The 27,306-nt window shown below is 48.7% G+C and overlaps 1 protein-coding gene across 4 annotated transcripts in view; it reads left to right on the top strand.

Moving 5' to 3' along the window:
- The window catches only part of LOC138492611 (solute carrier family 2, facilitated glucose transporter member 11-like), a 419,436-nt gene that overhangs the window by 224,709 nt on the left and 167,421 nt on the right, over positions 1-27,306 (top strand). For all 4 annotated transcript variants that reach the window (XR_011276228.1, XM_069619902.1, XM_069619903.1 and 1 more), the window contains one exon: positions 9,892-10,040. Coding sequence is in view for 3 of the 4 variants with exons in the window: in XM_069619902.1 (XP_069476003.1) it covers positions 9,892-10,040 (149 nt within the window). In the remaining variant the exon portion in view is untranslated. The remainder of the gene's footprint in view (positions 1-9,891; positions 10,041-27,306) is intronic.

The raw sequence follows: 27,306 nt of genomic DNA, 5'->3' as shown, positions 1-27,306 counted from the left end.
AAGATGGCTGTGTGGTCTGCCCATGTGAGCGATCAAGAGGGGAGCGCAGTGATGAGGTCAGTGGAGCTGAAGATAGCATCAAGATTATGTCCTGCTGGGTCTGGTTGAGGGCTTCCAGATTATCTAGCCGTAGTTGTGTCATGGGATTGTCAGGGGCATCCAACCATATGTTGAGGTCTTCTAGTATGGTGAGGGAGGGGTGGGAGACCAGTATGGATGCTGAGGAATCGCTTATGGTGTCAGTGAAGTGTCTGTCATAGTCAGGTGGCCTGTAGATGAGCAGAAAACTGTGCGTGAGTTAGGGGTGGATGGAGAGTTTAACCAGTAGTGATTTGCAGTCTGCACCTCATGTCTGTGCCTCCAAGTGTGAGAAACATAGGTGGGGTTTGTAAAGGAGGGCAATTCCGTCTGCCTTTGCTAGTTCTGTTGTGAGTGATGAGGGTGTGTTCAGGGGGAAAGCCTTGTGTATGATCTGTCGGAAGTCGTCAGAGAACCAGGTTTCTATGATGAAGGGGAAGTCTCTGTGTTTGGAGGTGATAAAGTTAAATATGCTATGCCTGTTTTTGGCAACCGATCTGGCGTTGATGAGAATACAGGTAAATTGGAGAGATGGGAGGGGGTTGATGGCCATTTGGGATGCTGGTGTGAGGGAACTGAGGGGGTTTTGTTGAGGCAGAGGTAGAGGGGACCCCCCAAGGGAGACATTGTGGGAATGTGCAGATTGTATAGGTGTTAGGGAGGTTTGTGGAAATAGTGTTCATGATGTTCAGGGTTTTGGTCGAGAGTCGGGTGAGGTGGGGGGCGGGAGAGAGTGTGAAAGGATTTCAATTGTGGTCACAGAAGTGGTGATTGCTCTGGGGAGGGTGCAAGGCTGTGAAGAGCGTTGTCAAGAGAGGCGGTTATTGAGTGGTGTTGGGACAGGGGGACGAGGGAGGTTTGAGGAGACGTTTTGTTACTCTATTATCTGGGGATGTTCCAATTGTTAATGGGAATAAGTGTTAGAGCATCTGCCAAATGTGGATTGTACTGGGTTGAGGGAGACGGAGGGCGAAGGAATCGTGAGTCTGGATGGGTGTAAATTGAGAGAGGCGTGCAGGCATGGGAAGGTATCAGAGTTGCGTGTTCTGTGTTTGGATATATGTTTGGGTACCTGTGGTGTGTGTGAGGGAGCTGGTGGGTCAGCCGGGGACAGGGTTTTGCCAAGGACTAATCATGCGACACTTAGGGATTGGAAGGCTAAGGTGGAGGGTGGTCTGGGGGATGGGGATGAGGGAGGGCAGAATGGGGGTATGAGGGGTGGGTGGTCAGGGAGAATAGGTGTGGAGGGGATTGATTCCCCAGAGGGCAGTGAGTAGGTGTTGGAGGGGGGAGTGGTTGGAAAGGGGTAAAGAAGATTATGTTTCTCTACGGGGCAGGGTATGTGTGGAGGATGAGTGGAGGGCTTGCAGAGTGTGGTTTGGCTGGTGCGCTAGAGTGCCCCTCTGGTCTGAGAGTTGGTCGGTATAGTAGGAGTGGGTAGGCACTTGGGATGGGGAGTGGTTGAGAGTTTTGTTTCTCTAGAGACTAAAACCTGTGTAGAGAGTGAGTAGGGGCAGTGTGGGGGGGGGGGGATTTGGTGCACCAGAGTGCCCCTCTAGACTGTGAGTTTTTTGGTGTGGTTTATGTAAGTGTTCAGTTAGAAGCAATATGGAGCGGTACTCAAAATGTACTGTTAGATGTAGTACAAGGCCACACTAAAAATTGCAGTTAGATGCAATATAAGGCTAAATTCAAAATTACAGCTAAAATAAATGTAAGGCCACATTCAGGATTACAGCTAGGTGCAATACAAGCCTATATTCAAAGTTAACAGCTAGATGCAATGCAAGCCTACATTGACAATCACAGCTAGATGCAGTATAATGCTAAATCCAGAGTTATAGCTAGATGCTATACAAGCCCAGGTTCAAAACTACAGTTAGATGCATTATAAGGCTAAATTCAAAATTACAGCTAGATGCAATACATGCCTCAATTTAAAATGACAGCTAGAGGCAGTATAATGCTGAATTCAGAACTACAGACAGATGCAATACAAGCCCAGGCCCAAAATTACAGCTAGCTGACGAATGACAGGGCCTGAATTTGTAATAAATTGCCTGGGGTCGCTAAGCACACTGCAGGAAGTTCCCCACTGGTTCCCCTTAGTGCAGCTTCATTTGCCACAGCACAGAAAGCACTGCCATCACTGGTGCTGAAATCCTGTCATCTATACTCGTAATGTTGAGGCGGCCAAAGGTAGAGCCAGCAACGTGCATCCTTCAACCAAAGCCCCACTCACTCCTATTCGTGCAGCCTTATTTACTTCTCATGAGGCATCCAAGCTTTCTCAAACTCAGACTATCTTAAACTCCCAAACCTCAACATTAGCTACTCAATTAGCCATTCCCACAGTGCACCCCAACTTACATATGGCAACTGCCTTGAAGAAGAAGGGGCAGCACCCGCCTTGGAGGTGTACCAATTGAAATCCTGGCCATGCCAAAAAACGGCCATGGAGGCTGTAGCCCACCTCTTCGCAGTATTGAGGAAGTGCGACCTGGTCACCAACACACTCAAGGAACTTTACTGCTAACCTCTCCAAGCCCTATCACCTAACATGGCCTGCATTCCCCTGCAAAGTACTGATGACCAAGACACCGTACAACATGGCACTATAAAAAGAGGTTAACACAAGACTAGAAGCCATGGCCATCTTCGCAAGGCAGCCTACACAATGCAATGAGAAGACTAGAAAGCAGGCAGTTTCCTCCTCAGCTCCCACACTCAAACCGCTAGGCTCCTAAACTTGACAAACATACACTTCTGCAATTCCAGGGTTTCTCCCTCCCTCCTCCACTCCATCAAGCAAAATCACGTGATCGATGATGACAGAGGATCAATGAAGAAGCCTACCACTCCCCACACCCTGTCATCTGCTGTTCCCTATTCCCCAAATTGTACGGCATTCTGCTCAGGGGTGGACTGGGAACCAAAAGATGACCTGGAAAGGATTTATTCTTTATTTTATTTTTCTTTTGTATATGGATATAAAATGAAAATTCAACCTTTTGAATAAATAACAATACGTAACAGTATATAAAGCGAGAAAGAGAATAAAAAGAGAAAAGAAAAGCAAAAAAGAATATACACTTTTCAGAGAGACGATTTGATCTATACATCCAATGAATACAAATCATTCTAAAAAATAGGAATATTAGTCTCTTCCATATTTACATTCAATAAATTAAAACCCATTTACGAGGATGGATTCACAGCTTCCAATTTTAAACCTTTAAAAAACCCACCAATGCAATAACGATGGAAGAGGGGCGACTATCCAAGATTCTCTGCTTACAAATCAGTTTCATAAAATATAAAATATGCAATGGAATTAATGCAGTGCAAAATAGAATTAGATGCGTGAAAGTTTCCTCTTCATTGCTATCACCACAACATCTGCAGATCGCCTTATATTTAGGTATTAGCCCTCTGTAGGCTTCAATTTGCCTGCAGGTGAGAATGTTCAATCTGAATCTTTAGAAATCATTGCTTAACTGTCTGTTCAGATAAAGATTCAGGGGGAGTCACAATTCCCACTTTTTGTGATAATTTCTTATATATACACATGAGAGTCGGATACTTATGAAGAGTATCTACCGTTTTGACCAAGACACTCTGATACAACAGCTGTTCAAAGTGTGGGGTACATTTAAGGCCTAAGGCAGATCCCCCTACAACAAAAACTGCGTTTCAGCAGTCACCCAAAAAACGGCTGTGCTTTTGTCAACTAAGCACATGGGGGTGAGATTTGAACACAGCCACACCAAGAATGGATGTATTTTCTTGCCCTTCATGTGAATCCAGAGAAAATAACTTAAATACAGAATGGCTCTGCATTGCTGTGCCATCATTTCAAAAACACAAGGCTGCACAAGAAAATGTCTTGCATTCCAGACTGCATCGCACTTGTGCCTTCTTTCATTCCCAAAATCTCACAGTTTTGTCTATTTATGCAGTGTATTGCATGTGAATGCCATCAAATAAGGCCATCCCTCACAGAACGGCGTTGTTTTCATCAAGTAAAGTTCATGAAAAGCAAAATAATTCTGCTTTACGTGCGCACAGCTTGGATTGACTTTTTGAAATAAATCAACACACACAAAGTACCTCAAAGGAAAGATGTTCTCTCTTACATCGTGTCAGTTGCCAAGAAACTATTTTCATCACATCTCTGTGTCCAGAAACTGACCAGATCTGGGACGAGCCTTTCAGAAAGTTAATGCAATAGAAAACGATTTGTGTGACAGTAACAGAGAGAAAAAGAACATGTGTAAACCTGCTTCTGGAAAAGCAGGAAAATTACATTTGTAAAATTAAATGTGAAATAAAACTGTGGCTCACACAGAACCACAATTTTACATGTGTGAAGAGGGGCTCAAGAAATATGTATATTGGGCTGGTTTTTCCCCAAAAGACAAATCATCCCAGCTAGGCACAGGAGTTTCTGTCAAACCAGTTTGCACCTACCCAGGAACAGATACTGCAGAGTTCATGTGCTCTGTTCCCTGGGACCTGATAGTGTGATAATTAAAAGGTTCACCAGGCTGCCTGGCAGACATGCCCCAAGGACAAAGAGTGGAGGTGAAGCCCTTGGTTTTGCCTCGTAGGTGTGATTTTCTCTCCATTCATGCCCAGTATCCACAGGAGGACTTCGAAGGGTAGTCATGGAAACCCTTGAGCAAGCCAGGCCTGGCAGGGACATTTTGCTGTGGGGGGTTGAGCACCGCCCACATCCGGGAAGAATTCATCCCATTGATTTGAAAGAACGACTGTACATTATGACATTTGTTTCTGCACCCTAAATAAGCAACAATTTGATATTATGCCAGTCTTTTATGTGATTTTTGGACAAGTAAAATAACACTATGTGTGTCTTCCTGGCATGTGGTGGACTGGAATGGCAGTAAAAAGGCATTTCTGAGTGAAGAATAAATGGCGCAGACATTAAATATGAGGAGAACATGCCGGATACTAGTATGTATATACGTAGCCATTTGCAGAATTTTAGCTGTTATGTACCTCCTGAAAACTGTGAAATTATGCTGAAGGGTGATGCAACATTGCACAGAATTGGCGTTCGAACCGGCATATCTCTTGTAAAATATGGGATCTACCTATCTGATTTTTATGGTGGTAACTATTGTAAATATGAAGTTTTGTTTCATAACTCATTTTGTGAAAAATGAGGCTTGTGAGACAATGGGAGTCATAAAATTACGCACTCACTGCGGCCACTTCCCCTAAACCAATCAGCTCAGAGGGAGGTGGGGGCATTAGTAGCCTGACCTATCCCATGCAAGGGGTAAGTCCAGGGTACTTCCGCCCATATTGTAAAAATCCTATGATGTCACGCTGCCTACTTAAGAAAGTAGACAGGGAGGCACAGGATATTCCACATCCAAAATTCACCCTGCAAGATTCCAAGACTCCAGAACTAGGTCCAGAGATAGCTGACCCAGATCCAGGCAGAACTACCTTTCCAGAACCACCTATCCAGAACCACATTCATCCAAATAATTCAGGGAGAATGGAGGAAAGGCCACTGTCCACAGTGACCAGACTTTGCCCAGCTGTTCCCATCCAAGAGAGCCCAGCCGTCCCTGTGACCAGATCTCTTCACCCCGCTGCCCGTGAAAAGATCCTAGGCCCTGCTGTCCAGAGACCCGGCTGGCAGTCCAAATTACCAAACTCAAGTGTATTTTGTAAGTATCAACATCACCCTGCACCCTAAAACTGCATATCCTGCTCTTTTCCCTTGTATTTTGTGCAAAACCCTATTAAAATCCCATAAAAACCCTAATCATATCCCAAAATGCTAGTATCCTCTGTTTACCCTTAAGCTAGAAGAATCCTTGTTAGTTCATATTTGTTAGCATCTTTCCTTTCCATTAAGTGTTTGTGTAAATCCTTAGTATTATTTGAAATAAATGAATGAATTCCCCTATAAGGAGATACATGGCGTGAGCTGGGTAAAATTGCAAATGAACCCCCTTGCTTGCAGTATCTTTCTTTCTAGCCATTAATATATAGTCTTAGTAAAACTAGCCAGTTTGCATCGAAAACCGAATTTGCCCTTGTCTTGTGCTTTTCTCTAAAAAACGATTTGCCTTTTTCCCATAAAACCCATATCATCATCCCATAAGAGTTATCCCTTCCCTTAATATCCTACCTGTTCTGTACCTTGGTTCCCCATCACAAAAACAGATTTCCGATTTTGATTGCTAAGCCCATTTCCTTAACTGTTTACTAGTTTAAAGCTCGAGTGAAATAAGAGATTGCAATTCTGCTGCATGTGATTTTTGTTGCACGGTGTTCCTCCCAAAATCGATTTTTCACTCACCTGTGTTCATGGTGCTTTAACACCCTGCTCAGTAGCCTGTCCGCTTCCTTGCCTCTTTAGTACAGCACACGAATTTCCATTCTATCTATCCCACCGCAAGTGTAAACTGACCTACAAGTAACAAGTGCAATCTGCATATGCTATTTTGCTCAATTTTTTCCCTCTTCTTGCCGACTCTTTGCCACTGCTTTCTAACCACACAGAATTTAGTCATCAGGTGTTTGGGGAAGTGCTGCAGGGGGAGTGCATAACTTAAGTGACATCCATGATTGTGAAAAAGAGTGATTTAGTTTTCATTTCTGTGAAGTTGATGCAGATGATGTCAGAAAGTGGAATCTATTGTATCATAACATTTTGCATTCGTTTTGTCACCACACTGGTGATTGTTGCCCTAAAAATTATTCTGGTCTGATTTTTCGGGGAATTTAAATTTTAAATAAATATTTCTTTGTTTCACACCGGCCTGGGTCATAGTCCAATGCGACACGGGGTGTTTGATAAGGTGGGTGTGAGACGGGTTGGGTGCCTCTTCAAACCAAGAATCCAGGGTTCAAATCAAAATAAAATGGCGTGTTTATTGTGCGCCACCTTCAGTGTCAGTAGCAGAAGTCTCTGACCGGAGTGTGCCGGGTCATAAAACCCGTTACACGTGGAGCAAGAAGTCTCCAAGTGATCCGACTCCCTTGCTCCCAAATGGGAAAGTAGACTGATACAATGATCCACCAGAGTAGTAACACTCTTTTCTTTCTTAGCTCTCAGCAGTGCGTGAAAATCACTATAGATGGAATCTTTAGGAGGATCTAACCTATTAGTACCCGGGAGGGTCAATGAGCTCATAAAGAGCAAGCTCATTGGCCCTCGCCCGGGCCTTACCCACCTGACAAGGCTCGTGAACCGCTGCGTCCCGGAGTTCTTTCCGCGAGTGGCCGCCATAGAAAGGGAGAAGGGACTACCCTTCGCCCCTCCCAAGGCAGACACGTTATTGTTTACTTTTACATTGGGTTTAATGGCCGCCATGGAAACGGCCTCAGGGGCAGCACCCGACCAGTAATGCCCCCTCATCGGGTTATATTACATTATTATGAAATAAGGAAAGATACCATAATTCTGCAGGAATCAGCAAAGACTTCAGGCCTAGTTGGTACCTGTTTGCCGCCATTTGGATGTACTTAGGCAATAGCAAAGCATTTTGTCAGATAAAGGCCCCATACAATTAATTACACTAATTTCTCAAGGACCCAGGCTTGCATCATTTCAATGTCATTTAGCAATTTGGGAAGCGCGTTTCCATAAAAGAAGATCAACAAAGGTTGGATAGAGAACTTGCCATATTTTGCATTTGGCAAGCAAGGGCAATCGCATTGTACTCAAAAATTCAGTGAGATATGTTTTATTAGGCGTGCTTATTAAAGAAAACCCCAACTACGTCATATTTCAGCATTTTTCTAACTTAAAGTTATCCAAAATCCCTGTAAATTTAGATACCTTATATGAAGTTGCTAATTGCCTAACTTTAGTCTTGACAGGATTCATTTTTAAATTATTTTCCTATGCATGATTAGCAAAAGAAGTAATTAGCCTTTGTAGGCCAACTGGCGTACAGTTGAAGAGTAAACCATTGTCTGAATATGCAGAGCACATGTACCTAATATCTGCCATTTTAGGAGAAATAAAGGTGCCCTTCAATAAGTAGTACTCAACATTTGAGACATACATATAAGTTGAATAAACGTGGGCCGAAATCCACCTAGGTTTAACCTCACTTGAATGGTGCAATTATTATGTAATCCAATCAAAATCTTCAACAAGGTCCTAGGCATACCCCAAGTACGCATCTTCGACCATAGTCGGCTACGATTAACCAGTCCAAATGCAGAGGATAAATCTACTGATATTACATAAATGGACACATATTTCTTAGACCAGGCCGACTCTTGTAAGCATTTGATTAAGCATCCATTTAAGACTGTACCGGGTTGTGTGCGAAAGCCTGTCTGTAACTTTTTAAGTCTCCCGGCCTTCCCGGCGGATATATTCAGATGGGAAAGGATGATGGATGCAAATACTTTACTATCCGCATCCATCACTGTAATGGGCCTATAATTCACAGGGTCAGATCTTAAACCCCTCTTAAAAATAGGGACGATAAAGGATGTCTCCCAAGACACTGAAAAGCTACTGGTCCTTATCAGAGTGTTCAAAGTGTCCCCATATTAAGCACTTGCTAGCGACGGCCACGCGTTGCTGTGGCTCAGTCTGGTTAAATGGAAAAGAAAGAAAAGAGAAAGTGCACGTTTGTAATATTTTTTATTTCACAATGCTTGTAGTTTTTAATGGCTCTGGCGGTTCTCCAAGTTGAGGCTGTTTAATTTTCCCGGCAGTGCAACACATTCCTTTTGTTTCTCCATCAAATTTCAGAGCCTTGCAATAAGGACACACTTCAGTCATGGTGCCGATGAGAACATGCCGGCTCAAACTATAATCATCAGCTGGGTAGAACCAGAATGCAAGGCGATTGTAGCCGCGTGATTGCTGAGCACGGAGTCGTGTTTGACGCTGATCTGCTCAGCCACTCTCAGCCTGTCTCGTTCGAAGCAGATCTGCAGCTGTAGAATGCGATTGCTGTGCTCGCTACCGTGCATCCTAAAGTCTGGCTGCACGTCGCTCTGCTGCTTCCTCGGCATGTATTTGAGCCAGCGTGTGTTGCTTTTACGTCCAACAGATGGCGCTGTTTTTCAGAAAAGGTATGTTTTTACCTGTCACAGGTGTGACATCTATGTATAGTAGGTATATAAAAATACGCGCCTATTCGAATGCAGCGTGGTGTCAAACTTTCAAAGCAATTGGTGAAGGACTTTCGGACATTTAAGGTTTCGAACAAACAGTTACATTTTCATTTATTTAGATTTTCAGCAAGCCCAAACCTTTTCCTATGGGAACATTTGGAAATAAAATCGGTTGCCATACAAAAGAGGCACACAGTGCAGAGGCCTACAGGGAAACTCCAGAGCTCCCTATAGGCCAGCCTCCCGTGGCTCTGCTGCTTTCTATTTAGGCGTGTGCTATATCAAGAGCCTGCTTATGTGCTGTGCACACCTATTATTGACGTCTGCTGTTGACAATGGGCCTGTCCTACTGGAGGTATCCAGTGACTAAAAGAGAAGTATCTTCTTTTAGGGTTCACACACTGCCTTCATCTCTGAGCTTGGTGATCATCTCTGAAAAGCGTCAATATTACAAATGCATGATGTTTGCCCCCAGCCCCCCTTTATGTTTTATGTCAGCAGAAACAATGGGAAGAAAAAAGCCTGGTGCCCCCCCAACACAGCATTTAAGAAGTCCCATCGAATTAATGTACTCTGCTGATGCAAGCCTTTTAGACCTGATTGGTTCTGATTTAATGTAAGGATGCACTGAATAACGAGTCCCTACTTGGGCTTTCTTAACAACCTGTGTTATGGATTCTGCAGTGAATGTTTGGGATCCGAGTCCTGGTGGCCACTGCTGATCTCTCTGAACGGAATCACAGCGCTGATCCAGGTGGTCACGGTGCCATTCTTCCCGGAGTCTCCGTCCTACCTCCTGCTGGAAAAGGGAGACCTGGGCGGCTGCGTGGAAGGTATGTGGTGCGACGAGATCCTGTTTTGGCAGCTGCTTTCGCCATGGCTCGTTTTTGCAATAATTGGGATGGATTTCCTTGGACCCTGAATCCAGCAAAAATTGCCTGTGTAGATATCAGGTCCGAGTAAACCAAAAGCCCATGCCCGAGCTGTCATAAAAACACTGCACCCGCATCGGCCAGCTGTTCCCAGTGGTCACAGGCGAACTACTGAGATCACAAGAGCCCTGACATTTTTTTGTTGTTTTCTTTTACATTTTGACACATTTAAATTAAAAGGACACCCACGGGTCCCACTGGCACTGGGATATGTTGATTTTCTTATTAACATTTCTCTTTGTTTTAGCAGAGGATTTAAAAGCCGTAAGCGATTAACATTAGATGGCTGCATACACAGCAGTGGGGAGTAGCTATGATCCCTGGCATGTCCCTTAAAGGGTGAACATCTTGAATTATTAGAGGGTATAGAATGCTGCATGCTGTCTAAAACAATTACTATAAATCGGAGATTGTATCATGACTAGTCTTTCAATGTGTTTCTTTCAGTCTTGGCATTACAGAATCAAGAGGAGATGAGTTTGGCTTGCATTGCTTTGCATGATGGAAAAACTAAAGCTACAATTACATTATAACCTTTCATATTGACAGGTTCATTTATTATTTGATTTGTGCACATTTGAAGTCATCTCTATAGAATGGAGTGTTAATTTGTGCCCTATGTTTTTTACACTTTAAGCAAGCCTGCCCCTTGCCTACCATGGCCTCACCCCTAGACCCCCGCCCCCTTCAAGTAGCTCACTCCCACAGGGGGTGGTGGGCTCCCAGAGTGAATGTTTTCCATTTGCAGCACTGGTTATAAAGCTCTTTTAGTCCAGTGGCTTGTCTCCTTGAAAAGGCAATCATTCCTTCTGTATGTCTTTGAATGTGAGGTCAAAGGGGTTGTCGTTTAGAGCAATTCTCTCTTGATACATCTGGCTACCGATAGTTACAGGTTAAGCTACTTCTGGGGCCAGGGTATATGTCAGCTGACTAATAGTCTCTGCCCTCTGACCTCAACACCAAAGCGTTAACACTCAAACATTCGGGGAACAGAGGTGAAAATGTGGCAGCAACACCCGAAGCCGTTTTTTTAGCTCCTGCTCATGAGTTGGGGGTTCGCATGTATATGTTTGTTCGGCATTGGTATGTGTACTTTTGGACAGTATCGCGTGCATATTTTTATTTTTGCATCCTCGTTTTCATATTATGGAGATCTTTATGTGTATGTGCTGTGCATTCTGCACACAGGGCCGTTTTTGCTTCCACGTTTTCAGCACTCTGATCAAGGCCGTTTCTAGGGGCGGTCAAAATGGCAAGAGGCAATGCACAGCAGGTGTGAATAAACCTGAGATTGATGTTTTGACCCAATTAAGCCCCTAATCAGGCAAAGGACAGAAGATGGCTTGTCTGTGTCGATGCCCACATGCAGGAAGCACAGCCTTTGTTCATAAATATCCCGAAAATTATTAGCACCTCTAGTCTGAATGTAGCTTAACTTGGATGCGGCCCTGCGGTCCTTGGGCAACAAGTGACCATGAGGTTCCCCCTGGAGCAGACTTTCCAGCGCTGTGTGTGGAGGACACAGGAGGCGCTAAAAAGTCATTGGCGATGTAGGCGGCAGGGCCAGTGAGGGGCACAACACATCTTCATTTGGAATGCAATAAACTGCATTTATTACACGCGTCATCATCACATCATCAATTACATCATCATTACATACTCTATCGTGGGGGGAGTGACCAAGTCCCACGCCCCGGAACGGTTATGTGCGAAATCTGTGACCCCCCTAAAACACCGACCAAACCCACTCACCCCATGCACAGACCGGTTAGGACCGCTCAGGGGCATAGGAGACACATACAATCTGGGGGGGGGTCAGGGGACACTTTGAGACTTTGCTTTTTACATTTATTTATTGTGTTTTAGTCAAAGAACTCGACTTTTCACAAAATTAAAATAGCAATACGTATTAAATTACATATATCATCACTGTATAAAACAAGAGAAAAGAAGAAAAGAAAACAGAAGAACATTAAGAAAAAGAAAAGCAGTTCAGAGTATAAAATCCTTTAATTTGGCGTCTCACTTCAGAGGGCTCAGTTCATGTAAAAATGTTACCACTTCCCAGGTCAAAAGGCTTTCATGACTTGAGCATAGCTGGTCCCAAAAAGATTGGGTGTCCAAGATTCCTTGTCCACAAATCTCGCAAACTTTACAACCCTCTTAACAGGGACTTTGCTGCAGACACAAACCACATGCATTTTTTGGTCAGCTTTTCTTTTCCCCCCAACTAAAAACATAGTATGTAACAAGCTGCAAGGGTAAGGGCAAATATGCAACACAAATATCATTTAATGCTCGCTGGGTGATCATGAAAGGTAATATTCCAAGCATCAACGACAACCTCAGCGCCCAGAAGCAATGAACGGGGCACCCTTCACCGGCTCGCTTTTTTTTAACGTTATATCGGGCCATGCCATATGGAGGGATTAGTCGACAATCCAACCGTACAGAAAATGTATGGGATAATAGATTATAATTTATTTGCCCAGGAGTAAAAGAGTTACAGGCTCCGGAAGGCAGGGTAATGCAAATGGAAATGAGTTTAACCTTGAACATTGAACGCCAACATTGAAAACCCCCTAGCAAAGGAGGATTGCAGTGCATGATCAACATGTTGTGGCGGTCACATAAATCAACTTTTTTCATGCGGAGGCAATGGAGTTGTGTTTTCCCTTGGTAACTAGGGTGGCCAACCATCCCGTATTTTGCATGACTGCCCCGATTTAATATGTTGTGTCCGACATCATGCAAATGTCCCGGCTTGCGCCCTCAGGATCAAAGCCTTCCCGCTCACTCACACTTTCTTGTGACTTTCTTGTGACATTTGAAGTCCAGGGCAGCAGAGCAGCTCAACGATATATGTGAAACATCTCTTCTTAGTGCAATTGGAGGCTAAGTGAAGCTGACAAAGCAATGACGAGGCTATTGGTAAGGACTCTCGTCCCTTTGGAGGTTTGAATGGCGGGTGATAAGAAATGGATGGGAGGGGTGCATAATGCTGCATGCTGTGTGAAATAATCACAACAATTGTACAACCCAAGGGAGATGTATTTAGGCAGATCCACTGTGACTGTCTATTGGGATGGGGAACATAAAGCAAAAAAATACTTTTTTTTAATGCTGTAATTTGCAATGTGTGTACTTTTCAAAGCATGACAATACAAAATATTATTTAAGCACATGAAACCTAAATAAATATTTACAGCTTTGAATATATTAAGGGGCAATTTCTTAAAGCACTAACAAATCAATTTCACCACTTAACCAACGTGTGTGATCTTGGGCAAATTACCTCATCTTTGCCTTATCTACAGTCCCTGGAATGGGTTCAGTTCACAACTTATGCTATTGTTTATCTTGTCATGAAGCCCAACTCATGGTTTACTTAACCATGAAGTCTCACCACATGTAATAATAATGACCATTCTCATATGTCACACCACAAACGCTGTTTCTTTGCTTCCTCATGGCAACAACTTGTTATGCCACTTCCCGTGGTACTCCTAAGTATGAAAGACTGAAGACACTGCTTGACAATATCTAAATTAGGAGATTTGTGTTTACTTTGCCATTCAGGCCTTGGAGATCCCCGGATCAGTCATGGATAGGAATGTAACCGGTCTGTGCCTTGCATGCACATTGGTTCCACAGGCTTTTTAGTGCTGTGTGTGTGTTAACATGACATTTACCACAAATGTTTTAACAAAACATTTGATGAGGATGGTAGATGGGCACGAATGGCAAAATTCCCTCTGGTAGCACCTGGAGCGAACACCTGCCAGAGTGCCCCCTCGCAGCAACAGCAGCCAAGACATGCAAGAGAGCCCCCTGCTAGCCCCAGCATCAAGCACCTCTCACAGTACCCCCTGCTAGCCACTGCAGCCAACACCCATCACAGTCCCCCTGGCAGCAACAGCAGCAACAGCAGCAATAGCACCTGCCACAGTGCCCCTGGAAGCTCCATCCCCCAGAAACTGCCACCGTGCTCTCTGACAGCTCCAGCAGCCAGCGCCTGACACAGTGCCCGCTGCCACCTTCATCAGTCAGCACCTGCCACAGCGCCCCTTGCATGCCCAGCATCCATTGCCTGACACAGTGCCCCCTGGCAGCAACTGCAGCCTGCCACTCTGCCCACTGGCAGCTCCTGGAGTGAACACAAGACCACTGTGCCCCCTGTCAGCAACAGCAGTCAAGACCTGCCACAGTCCCCCTGGCAGCTTATGGAGCGAGCATCTTCCACAGTGCCCTCTGTCTGCAACAGCAGCCAGCACCTGCCACAGTGCCCCTGGCAGGTCCAGCAGCCAGCACCCGTCACAGTACCCTTGGCAGCTACATCCGCCAGCACCTGCCAAAGTGTTATATGGCAGCTCCAGCCGCCAGCACCTGTTACAGCGCCCCTAGTAGCTCCACGAGTCAGCACCTACCACAGTGCCCCCTAGTAGCTCCAGGAGTCAGCACCTGCCACAATTCCCCCTGGCACCTTCATCAGCCAGCACCTGCAACAGTGCCCCTTGCATGTCCAGCATCCATTGCCTGACACAGTGCCCCCTGTCAGCAACAGCCAGCACCTGCCACAGTGTCCCCTGGCAGCAACTGCAACCAAGACCTGCCTAAGTGCCCCAAGGCAGCTCCTGGAGCGAACACCTGCCACAGTGCCCCCTGTCAGCAACAGCAGCCAGCACCTGACACAGTGCCCCTTTTTAGCTACAGCAGCCAGCAGCCATCACAGTGCCCCTGGCTGCTCCATCTGCCAGCACCTGCCACAGGGTTCTATGGCAGCTCCAGCAGCCAGCAACTGTCACAGTGCCCCCTAGTATTCCCCAGGAGCCAGCAAATGCCACAGTGCCCCCTACTATTCCCCAGGAGCTATCACCTGCCGCAGAGGCACCTGGCAGCAACAGCAGTCAGCACCCAACACAGTAACCATAGCAGCTCCAGCAGCCAAAACCTGCCACAGTGCCCCCTGGCGGTTCAGCAGCCAAGGCCTGCCACAGTGCCCCAGGCAGCTCCAGCAGCCAAGGCCTGCCACAGTGCCCCAGCAGCTTAAGCTGCCAAGACCTGCCACAGTGACCCCAGCAGCTTCAGCTGCCAAGACCTGCCACAGTGTCCCGTGGCAGCAACAGTAGCCAAGACCTCCCACAGAACCACTGGCAACTGCAGCCAAGACCTGCCACAGTGCCCCCTGTCAGCAACAACAGCCAGCACCTGACACAGAGCCCCTTTGCAGCTACAGCAGCCAGCAGCCGTCACAGTGCCCCTGGCTGCTCCATCTGCCAGCACCTGCCACAGGGTTCTATGGCAGCTCCAGCAGCCAGCAACTGTCACAGTGCCCCCTAGTATTCCCCAGGAGCCAGCAAATGCCACAGTGCCTCCTACTATTCCCCAGGAGCTATCACCTGCCGCAGAGGCACCTGGTATCAACAGCAGTCAGCACCCAACACAGTAACCATAGCAGCTCCAGCAGCCAAAACCTGCCACAGTGCCCCCTGGCGGTTCAACAGCCAAGGCTTGCCACAGTGCCCCAGGCAGCTCCAGCAGCCAAGGCCTGCCACAGTGCCCCAGCAGCTTAAGCTGCCAAGACCTGCCACAGTGCCCCCAGAAGCTTCAGCTGCCAAGACCTGCCACAGTGTCCCGTGGCAGCAACAGTAGCCAAGACCTCCCACAGAACCACTGGCAACTGCAGCCAAGACCTGCCACAGTGCCCCCTGTCAGCAACAACAGCCAGCACCTGACACAGAGCCCCTTTGCAGCGACAGCAGCCAGCAGCCTTCACAGCGCCCCTGGCTGCTCCATCCGCCAGCACCTGCCACAGTGTTCTATGGCAGCTCCAGCAGCCAAGACCTGCCACAGTGCCCCTGGCAACTCCAGCATCCAGCATCTGCCACAGTGCTCTGTGGCAGCTCCAGCAGCCAAGACCTGCCACAAGTGAAGGGCTGCTTACTTTCATTGGACATTATATTTGAAGATGCAGAGGAACTAGCGAGTGCTGAAACAAGCTTTAGCAAAGCCAGTTGGTCTGGCTTTCTGAATGTGTATGTTGGGGATTCACAGTGATATAAAGGCATGGAAGGGGCACAGGGGTTACGGGTGCTGAACACTTCCTGACAGAAGAAACAGTGGGAGTGAGTTAAAGGAGCACTGTGGGATGGAAGGAGTCCTTCGTGGGAGCAAGAAACACTGTGGAGAATACAGACCACTGCGGAACCAAAGAGCGTGGAAGGAGAACTGTGAGAACAGGGAACCCTGGGGAACATGGGAAATGGGAGGGCTGCTTAGAGAACTGGCAAAGCTGATGGGACACTGGAGGGCACATGGGGTTCCCATAACAATGCAACAGGTACTGGAGGTGCAAACAATACTGGGGTACAAGGGAACTGTGTACACAAGAAGCACTGTTTCTTGCAAGTAGCACAAGGGTGGAATAGGAGAAGCAAGGGCGCTTGAGGGCACAAGGGGCATGATATCCTGGGAGCCCACCAACCCAAGGCCTGAGGCTGCCCAGCAGTGCATTGTGCAGGGGCATGTGCAGTTTGTTCCCCGGCAGCCCAGGCACGTTCCAAATGTGCAGGCGCGCGGCACACATGAGCAAGCTGCAAGCAAATAAATGTACCTTTAGCCTGCAGACTGCAGAAGAACTTTTACTTTTGCATGCACGCAGTGACGGTGCAGATGTTTGCAACTGCAGACAGTGCAGTGCACTGCACTGGGTTTGTGCACGACCCAACCTGTAGTGTCCTGTAGGTGGACCTCCTCACACTCCTTACCGCTCTCTCTCTTTAAACAGAGACTGGCACAGGAGCTGGGGTGCAACACGTCTTATCTTTATATAACTTCGACACTAACTGCCGCTCCACGCGGTAACCCCTCCCCTTCCTGTCACGTGGGGCGCAGCCCACTCAACAACCAATAACAGAGAGAGAGAGGACTGTTCCTCTCTTCGATACTTTGGTGACGACACCACACCCTCCCGTCACTAAACAGTCAGTTGCGTTCTCAACCCATTTCTTCGATGAGACGAGTAGGCCTCCTTCTGGTTCGGTGTGGTCGGTGGTCCACACCTGCAGATGGTGCCACCCATTCTCCTGGTGTCACATCATCTCCAGAGTCTTCCCTGTCTCCCTCATAGGGGGCGTCCCATTGGGAGAAAGTGTCACACATACTTGAATTTCTTGAACACTGAAAACCAGGCATCTTCCTGAAGTGAGAAGAGTTTCGCGTTATGGACCGGTGATCTCCTTCTGCGGTGATGAGCGATCCTTTCTTCCCAGTGATGATGAGGGGTTCTTCATTGAACGGAGTTGCGTTTTTGCGCTGTGGCTGTTGTCGGACCACGACCATGTCCCCAGGCGCCAGGTCGCTCTCTCTGGCTCTGCGCTTGCGGTCGGCAGCCTCTTTCATGTGTTCCTTCATGAGGGAGTCTCGTGTTCTCATCTCCGCGTCCTCTTCGTACTGTCCTTCAATGTCGGGCGCGTGCGGTAGTCGCGTTCTGATCATTCGTCCGAACATTACTTCTGATGGTGACTTCCCCGTGGTGCTGTGTGGAGTGTTCCTATAGTCTCGCATGAGTTGGTACAGCAATTTTTCGACGGGTTCTCCCGTGAGGCGTGCGATCTGAGTCGTGCGCTTGATGTTACTCATGAATCTTTCCACAGTGCCATTTGCTTGAGGCCACAGCGGTGTTACTTTACGATGACGGAAACCCATGTATTCTGCGAATCTCTGAAAGTCTTGTCCCTTGAAGGGTGGTCCGTTGTCAGACTTTACAACCTTCGGTATGCCATAGATCGCGAACATCCGATCCAGTGCTGGGATGGTGTGATGTGCAGCTGTGGATGGGATGACCTGTAGGTCTGGATATCTAGAGTATTCATCTACCGCTACCAAAATGTATTCACCCCCTTCCATGGGCCCAAAGTGGTCAATGGCTATCTCTTCCCATGTTCCTTCTGGTAGTGCGGTCATTCTTAGTGGTTCCGGGACTGTGTGCGGCTTTACGATGGCACAGGTGGGACAGTTTTGTAATAACTCCTCCACAGAGGTGTCCAGTTGGGGAAACCATAGCTTTTGCCTCAGCATCCTTTTGGTGGATACAATTCCCCGGTGTCCTTCATGAGCTAGCTCTAGCACCTTCTGGCGCAGGCTTCGCGGTATTACTAATTTAGTCCCTTTTAGTAGTAGTCCTTCCTCAGACTTCGCAAGTTCTTCCTTTACGGCCAAAAGGCACGTGATGTCTCGTTTGATGTCCTCGTTCATTGTTTCACGTATCTGTTTTGCATGTTTCCACCGTCCTGTCTCTAGGCACCTCAAGATGGTCTGTATTCCTTGATCTGCGTTGGACTCCCTCGTTATCTGTTCCATGTTGAGCCCTTGCGGTGTGCTGCTGTGAATGACATATCTGATGTATTGATCCGCAATGGATTGTTCTGGTCCGCTCTTTTCCTTGGGGTGCCGGGAGAGGAAATCTGCTGGATTTTGTTCCTTCCCTGGCCGGTGTATGATGGTGAATCGATAGTCCTGCAGCCTAAGTGCCCATCTGGCTATCCTTGGTGGCATTTTGGCTTGTGGGTTGCCGTAGATGAAAGTGAGTGCCTGGTGATCCGTCACAACTGTGAAAGGTTTCCCATATAGGAAGAGGTGAAAGTGTTCGCAGGCCCAGACGACTGCCAGCCCTTCCTTTTCTGCTTGAGAATAGGCTTGTTCGGTTTTTGATAGGCTTCGACTGGCGTACGATACTATGTGTTTCTCGCCTCCCTCTTTGTCGTCTAGTTGTGTGAGAATGGCGCCTAACCCAACGGGACTGGCGTCTACGACGAGTTCTGTTGTCTTCTTGGGGTCAAAGTACGCCAGGTTTCGGGCGTCTGAGATACGGTCCTTGATGATCTGGAATGCTTCTTGGCATTTGGGTGACCACACAAATTCGGTGTTTAGTTTGGTTAGAGCTCTCAGGGGTTCACTGATGGACGCAAAATCACGTATGTACCTTGTGCAGTAGCTTGCGAGCCCCAGGAACGATCTGAGGTCTGATGTTGTTGCGGGTGGTGCAGCTTCTCGGAGTGCACTAACATTTTCGGGGTCAGGCGTCATGCCCTTCTCTGAAAATATGTGTCCGAAGAATCTGAGTGTCTTCTTGCGGAATTCACACTTTTCTTTGTTGAGTGTTAGCTGGGCTTCCTCCAAGGCCATGCAGACTCTCATCAGAGTGTCATCATGTTGTTCCTGAGTCTGGCCGAACACCAGAATGTCATCGCTGTAATTTAAGCAGTTGGGCACATGCTTGATGACATTGTGGATTTCTGCTTGAAAGATTTCGGCCGCTGAGGATACTCCAAAACTAAGTCGCTTGTAGCGAAACAAACCTAGATGGGTGGCAAACGTTGTTATGTATCGTGATTTCTTGCTGAGCTCCAGCTGGTGATAGCCTTTGTTTAGGTCTAACTTCGAGAATGTTGTCGCCCCATTTAAGAGGTGCACCATGTCCGTTATCCGGGGGGCTTGATGTCGCTCTCTTAGGATGGCTTCATTTGGTCTTCTCATGTCTACACATATCCTAATGTCCGGAGATTCTCTTTTGGGTACTGGCACTATAGGAGAGACCCATGGTGTGGAGCCTTCCGCGGGCTCAATGATGTCGGCCTCCAGTAGCTTAGTTAGTTCGCTTTCAACTTGCTGTTGAATGTTGATAGGGATGCCCCTGTAGTGTTGGGCTACTGGAGTGATGTGGGGGTCGATGTGAAGTTCAATCTGTTTTCCCTTCAGTTTTCCTAAGCCTTTGAACAGGGCCGGGAATATTTGATCGATGCTTGCCGTTGGGTCTAGGTACTTGTGCACCATGAGACGGTACAATATGTGAATGAGTCCCATCTCTGCGGCTGACCGATAGCTCAAGATGCACCCACTCTCAGTGGCGGCTTCTAGCACGTGCATAGGGATGCTTTTCTTGTGTTCCTTGTACTGGCATGATGCCATGAAAAACCCTTTGCATGCTAGGGGTGTTTTTGAGCCATAGGGATAGATGAGGGCTCGTGCTGGCTGTAGGCGAGGGGCGTTCGGTATGCTTCGGTATACTTCTTCACTTATTACGTTCACAGTTGCTCCAGTATCTATCAGGAATTCTGCAGCTGTTTGGTTTATTCGTATTCTTAGTATTGGGCTGTGTTCTATGGCCATGTTGTTTCCAAGGGCATATAGATATCCCTTTTTCCGTGGTGCTTCTTGTTGCATTCCCGGTCTGCGGGACCTCTCCTCTGAGGATGCGCTTGACACACTGGCCCTCATTACGACCCTTGCGGAAATCGAAAAACGATGGCGGAAATGCAATACCGCCATCGAATAGCGCTCGGTGCGACTATGACCCGTCACCGCAAAGTACGATGCCATTAGCGACACCGTAGTGAACGCCAACGCTAACTGCACCAAGTACGCGCGCGCGCGCCATGCCAAACCGTAAATACCACCATGGCGCAAGGGTACGCGAATTCCGACCCTAGCGGACATGTACCTAACGCCATCAAGCACGGCGGAAAGTACCATTCCACCATGGTGAGAAGTACGGCATCGCGAATCAACCGTAAACGGCCCCACTGAGTGCCTGTACACCGCTCCCTGCCCACATAGTACAACTCCCCGTAGGTGCAATGAAGTCACAATGCAACCAGTGAAATGTACAAGTCACCCATGCATGCCAACGAACAAAAGAATCTCAAGAGGGGCCAATGGGAGCTGCAGGGCACAGATGGCACGAATACAGAAGCCATTCCAATGGACATGACCACAGTCCCCCACCAAGAAACGCACGCAAACACAGGCACCTGTGACCAGCAATATTCCGAAAATCACATCATTCCACCAGTCCACCTGGCTGACCGGCATCTGTTACACAAAACCTAATCCCCCGCCCCTGAGCATGACATCATTCAAACAGTCATATTGGCAGCCCTCATCCCTGACCTCACTGGGCTTCGTAGGCAAACGCGCCCAGCACAGTACCACGCAACTATACTCCGAAGCTGGAACCCAATGCAGATCTCCTCACAATACATCGCTCCCCAAATAGGAATATGCCACATCACTTGCAAAGAAGAACGCTACACGGCCCATATCAGAATAGAAATTTAATGCACAACAAAATCACCAAGCCCATACAGCCATTAGGCCATGAACTCCAAAACACATTTCACCATTGTGGGCTGCATCCGCAAGAAATGACCAGCTACTTCTTGTGTGACGCCCTGTTCCTTCATGGTACACAGAGCCACATTCACGTACGAAAAGGCAACATGGAAGCGCACAGAACCGCAGGGCCGTCCCAATGGGGAGGCACTAGTCCAGCTGAAAGGCCGAAATGTTGCTCCGAGCCACTAGTACTGCGTAAGGGCATGTGGCCCATTGGCGATCGTCCCATAAGATCGTAATGCTGCTCCACTGATTAACACGAAGCAGCAGGTGTCGGGAGTAAAAGCCATCTGCAGGAGTGGCATACAGATGGCAGTGGCAAAAGGGGAGGAGATACCTGTCAACCAAAAGAAAAGAAAAAGAACAGAATGGCCATCAGAACTACATTCGAACAACTCACTTCAATGATCACACTAAATCCACAGCCATATGCATGCTAGCCCACTCCAAAGGATCATCACCACCCCAAAACCACTTGCGACTCATAACTATCTATATCGAGGTGTAAACACCATCACAAACGAGTGTACCTGTGCATGCGTCTGAGAAAACAGAATCCATCAGATGGGATTGGTAACGTGCATGGACACAAGTGTCTGAAGGTGCGTCGAGACAGGGAGGGCTCAACAAGGCCAGATAGACGATGGTCCCACTATGGCAGCCCTGCATCACATAGCGCAGGGGAGGCGGATAGATTCCAAGAAGCCCTGTACATGGCAAACTCTGTATCAAATCATCTGTCCATGCATCCATACATCATTCCCTCATCCCGTAATGAAAACGCCTGTTTCCATACTCACATAACATGTGAAATTTCCATTGAGTCTGTGCGTTATGCAGCCTGCAAAATCCACTGTGCCCCAGCCCGTCATTCCAGTGTTGTGAAGTAACATGTATTTGGGAACGTCCGGCCTCACCGTCCACTTCGCTATTGCGCATCCCAAACTATTCATATCAATCATTGCATCCTCGCCATGGCCCCTGTCCCAAGGACATTGAACAATAGAACGTTATATTTGCAGTCAGACCTGTGGGCAACTCCTCGCCGCTAGCTGATAACCGAAAGCGCCGCCCTTCGAATTCCTCATTTGCAACATCACGTCGAAAAGGCATCTGTGGCCGCTTGAAATCGCAAATTAATCCATCTAGTGCGGCTGTGTGTGAAAATGGCAACTGCCTTCACTCACAAATGGGACGCCCCGCCCGTCGTTGCAACTCGGTACAGTGATGCATGAGGGTCCACCGTTACTCGAGTACTACGTTCCACTGACCCTTCACAAGTCTGTTCGCGACTGCAAAGATTGTATGTGAAACAACGGGACCATAGCCGAATGAACATATCAACCAATGTTACACGGCCATCGGGTACAAATACATGATTGTAATAGCAAGATGCCATTCCTCGAATTGCAGCGTTGTGTGCGGGACGTGCTCAGCCAAAGGGGAGAGCAGTTTGCACAGGTGGAATGAATCACCACAGGTGGAGGCCATACAGCCTGAAAACACATAAATTGCACACCCAGTCTCCTCCCACAACCACACCCACTCCGAAATGCTACCGGCAGGACTCGCGATGTTGGCCCTGGGGGACCTGATAGCACTGCAAGTACTCCAACTCCAAGAAGAAGACGAACACCAACTACAACCGGCCGCACGGAGGAGACGCAGGAGGAGGAGGAGGGCAAGGCAGGGCCAGCAAGGGCCGCCAGCACAGCCACTACCACCACGCAGGCAGCCCGCAATCCCACGCCTCCGAGCACATCCGTTCAACCTCACTGATGAGCAGATCCACACCCTCTACCGTTTGGACCGGGACACCATAGCCGCCATTGTGGACATGACACAGGCTGACCTTGTCAGCATGATAGATAGCCCAACCGCCATCCCACCCCTACTGAAGGTGGTGTCTGTACTCCACTTCCTGGCCACAGGCACCTACCAGCACACAGTTGGACAGTTGCATGGCATTTCTCAGCCACTGTTCTCACGGACACTATTGCAAGTGCTCGATGCCCTCCTGCAGCACGCAGACGACTACATCTCTCTACCACGCTCGGAGCAGGAAATTACCAACAAAAAAAGTGGGATTCCATGCACTTGCTGGCATACCGGGTTGCCTTGGTGCCATCGACTGCACCCATGTGGAATTGGTCGTCCCACATGCCATGGAGGCCCAGTACCGCAACCGAAAACAATTTCATTCTCTGAATGTACAAATGGTGTGTGACTCCAACAGGATCATTACACATTGTTGTGCCCGATTCCCTGGATCAACCCATGATTCTATGGTCTTGAGGAACTCTACAATACCACGCTACATGGAGCGACACGCAGGGTACAGATCCTGGCTACTCGGTGAGTCTCATTTCATGCATGATGATGTGGGGTATGTGATGCGGCAATGACCTGGCAGGAAGGGGGGGGGGTGTGCGTACGTAGCAATGGCATTCCACATAATTCGTTTATCGTCCACATACAGGTGATGCTGGATATCCACTGAAGAGATGGCTCCTCACACCAGTCCGGAACCCACGGGACCAGCATGAGGAGGACTACAACCATGCCCACTCACGTACCCGTGTAGTCATTGAACAGGCATTCGGCCTACTGAAGACTTGTTTCCGCTGCCTCAGCAGGTCTGACGGGGCACTCCTGTACCGCCATGAGAAGGTTGCAAAGATGGTGATGGCATGTGTCATGCTACACAACATGTGCGTACGTAGAAATGTGCCCATGCCCCCTGACGCAGAACTGCAAGCACCTGAAGATGGTCATGATGAGGGTGGGGATGTGGCAGCACCTCAAGGAGTCTGCGAGGCACAGGAGGGCCGTGACATTCGTCAGCATCTCATTGATGCATGCTTCTAGCACTCACGCCTGGTGGCTGATACATGGACACGGTACTCGTGGCACTGTGTGTGTCTGGTACATGCACAATATGGACTGTACGCCTATGATGGCCTAGTACACAAAGATCATTGTCCACACATCTCATTGGTTGATCGTGCATTGTTTATGCCATATGTGATATCATGTTAAACACCCTATCGACCCGCCACCCAAGTGAGCCCAACACACCCCCTCCACCCTCCTACCTCCCCCCCGAACACCAGTGTCCAAAGATGCTCATTTTCAGTGGGCAGTCGCTATTGCAAGCCCCCTCTGCGGGTATCAGGGGCACCCCTGCCTGTGGAGCGCAGGTTCCTCCCAGATCTACGTTGGGGGCTGCCCTGGACGGAACTTGCAACGGATGATGTCTCTGCCTGCTCACGTCCATGCATGTCCCTAAGGGTTTGTGAGAGCTCAGTGAGCACACGGCGCACTGCGGCAAGTTCGGCACATACGTCTTTGGACGTCGCATGCAGTTCCCCCCTCAGGCTCTCGGTGCTTCTCTCCATTTGGACTCTCAGGCTCTCGGTGCTTCTCTCCATTTGGACTCTCAGGCTCTCGGTGCTACTCTCCATTTGGACTCTCAGGCTCTCGGTGCTACTCTCCATTTGTGCCCTTAGTGTCTCTGTACTTCTCTCCATTTCTGCCCTAAGTGTCTCAGTTGATGTTTCTATGTCTGCCTTAGTGCCCCCACATTCATCGGCATGGTCCTTGAGGAGCGTGGCCAGTTGCTGCTGTTGCACGATTAACTGGTCGAGGGACTGTTGCCTCTGCTGGGCCATGGCCATTTGCGGTGGTGTCACAGAGTGGCTGTTCGCCTCATGTTGCCCTGCCACAGGGCTTGTGGGGGATGGCCAGTCGTCGTCTTGTGGGTGCCCCTGCGTGGTATCCTCATGGTGTACGGGATGGGACAGACAGGGGGATTGGGACAGGTCATGGATGGATCTGACTTCGACATCCCCGTCTTCTGTGTCGGAGCATGCTGCCATTAATGGGGTGTCACCTATGGTGCTGCTGCCACCAGAGGCAGTGCCTTCTGTGGCATCCATTGGGGGGACCTGTGGTGCTGCTGTTGTGGGCATGCTGGCTGCTGGGGTGCCTGTTGATGTTCCCTCCTCTGTGCTGCCACCTGATTTGTGCTGCTGCCGTGTCTTGATGCGTGCAGCTGAGGTGGCGGGTCTTTGGCCGTTGGTCTTGGCCCTCTTTGCAGGTGTGCTGGTAGGGGTGTCCTGAAGCTCGTCGTTTGGATCGGACCCTGTGGTGGAGTAAAGGAGGGCGAGCGTTATTAATGGGTCTGTGGGAATTGGAATGGCATTGTATCACATGCATTGGGGTGGTACCTGAGGGTGATTTGGGTCGGGGCCTTGGAGGTGCTTTCATTTGTGTGTGGAGTGAGGGTGCAGTTGTTTGGCAGCCTGCAGTTAGGGTGTGCCTGCTGCACGTGTAGTGGGTGTTTTTGGGGTTTTTAATTATTTATGTATTTATTGTGTGTTTTAAAGTGCGCTATCAGGCCAATGTGTGTGGACGTACTCCTGGCCATGTGTTTCTGTTGCACTATGTGGACACATGGTACTTCACATGATTGGACATTGTGGATTTGGCATTGTTTTATTTGGGCCACCTACCTGATTCTTCGGATGTCTGCACTCCTTTCTCCATCCCTCCGACTCCCTCTATACTCTCCATTCCAATGGTGGAGGCACAGATTTCTTCCCAGGGGGTCAACTTGATGGGTGATTCCGATCCTCCCCCGGTGGCTGTGGCAATGTTGCGGTTGGCAGAAAGTATGCTACGGACGCGTATCCGCAGGTCGTCCCATCGCTTTCTGCATTGCTGTGGGTTGCGGGGTGCGGTCCCCACCGCACTTACCCGCTGTGCCACCAGAGCCCATATGGCCTTCTTGTTCGCAAGTGCCGTCCTGGTCATTTGCGTGGAGAAGACGGCGGCGGCATTCTCCTGGAGGGTCTCTGTTAGCACGGTGAGTTCCTCACGGGAGAAGTGGACCTGCCGCTTGCGGTCGCACGCTTTCTTCGCTACTTTTCCCATTTTTCTTGGTTTCGCTAGGGTGGATGACGGGTTGGGGTGTGTCTCAGGGTAGTGTTTTTAGTGGTTGTGTGGATTTTGTGGTTTTATAGGTGTACGGCGGGATGTTTCCCGTTCCGGGCCCATGTTTTTACTTCCGTTTCCGTATATTTCCGGTCACCGTACTTTCCGGTTGGCGCTCACTGCGGTGTCCGCTAAAATGGGTGGCGGTATTGCACCTAGGGCGCCGTACGGCGGCGGTGTGGGCCGTTTTGGGGTCATTTCCGCCATCGCGGACTTTGCACTTCCGCCATGCCGTGGTGCTCGTGCCCGATGGGTCGGAATGGGCCGCACTTTGCTCCATCGTGCAATGGCGGAAACGCTATTTACGCTGTGGCGGTCCGGTCAGTCACTTTCCGCCAGGGTCGTAATGAGGGCCACTGTCTGACTGTGATTGTTCTATGAGGCATCTCACATATCTTCTGGGTCGCCTTCTTGCTTTTGGCTGGGTGGTTTTGTTCTCCCTCCATTCTCTCCTTTCTTGTCTTCTTTCCGGTTGCTCGTCGTGGTGACGGCGCCGTCCTTGTTCCGGGAAGTGATGTGCCGCCCTGCTGTGGTGGGAGAGTTGATTCTGTTCTAGTTCCATCGAGGATTTCCCACTTCTACCGGCTCCCTTCATTTTGCTGCGAAATATCAGGCACACGGACTTGTAGTGGTTGTCGCCACCACATGCGGAGCATGTCTGTCCCATGGCCGGACACGTTCCTTCGTGTGGGTATTCATGGCCACATCTGTAGCAGAAGGGATCCGTGTTGGTTCTCGTTGTACCCTCCAGCTTGTTGATGCTTTCCTGCTTGCCGTATGTGATCCTTATCTCGTCCAGGCCTTCCACTTGTGCTGCAAGGGCAGCGTCGGATCTCGCTAGGCGCAGGATTTCTTCTAGACTTCTCGGCTGTTGTAGTAGTCGCCTCCGGAAGTCCGCGCTTTCGCACCCCACTGTGATTTGTGATCTGAGGGCCTCCTCATTCGAGTAATTGTTGAAGTCACAGTGCTTCATTTTTGATCTTAGCCTCATGACGAA

The sequence above is a fragment of the Ambystoma mexicanum genome, chromosome 10 (genome assembly GCF_040938575.1).
Source record: "Ambystoma mexicanum isolate Mex_15411 chromosome 10, UKY_AmexF1_1, whole genome shotgun sequence".
Lineage (NCBI taxonomy): Eukaryota > Metazoa > Chordata > Amphibia > Caudata > Ambystomatidae > Ambystoma > Ambystoma mexicanum.
This window is presented reverse-complemented; position numbering and strand designations above follow the sequence as displayed.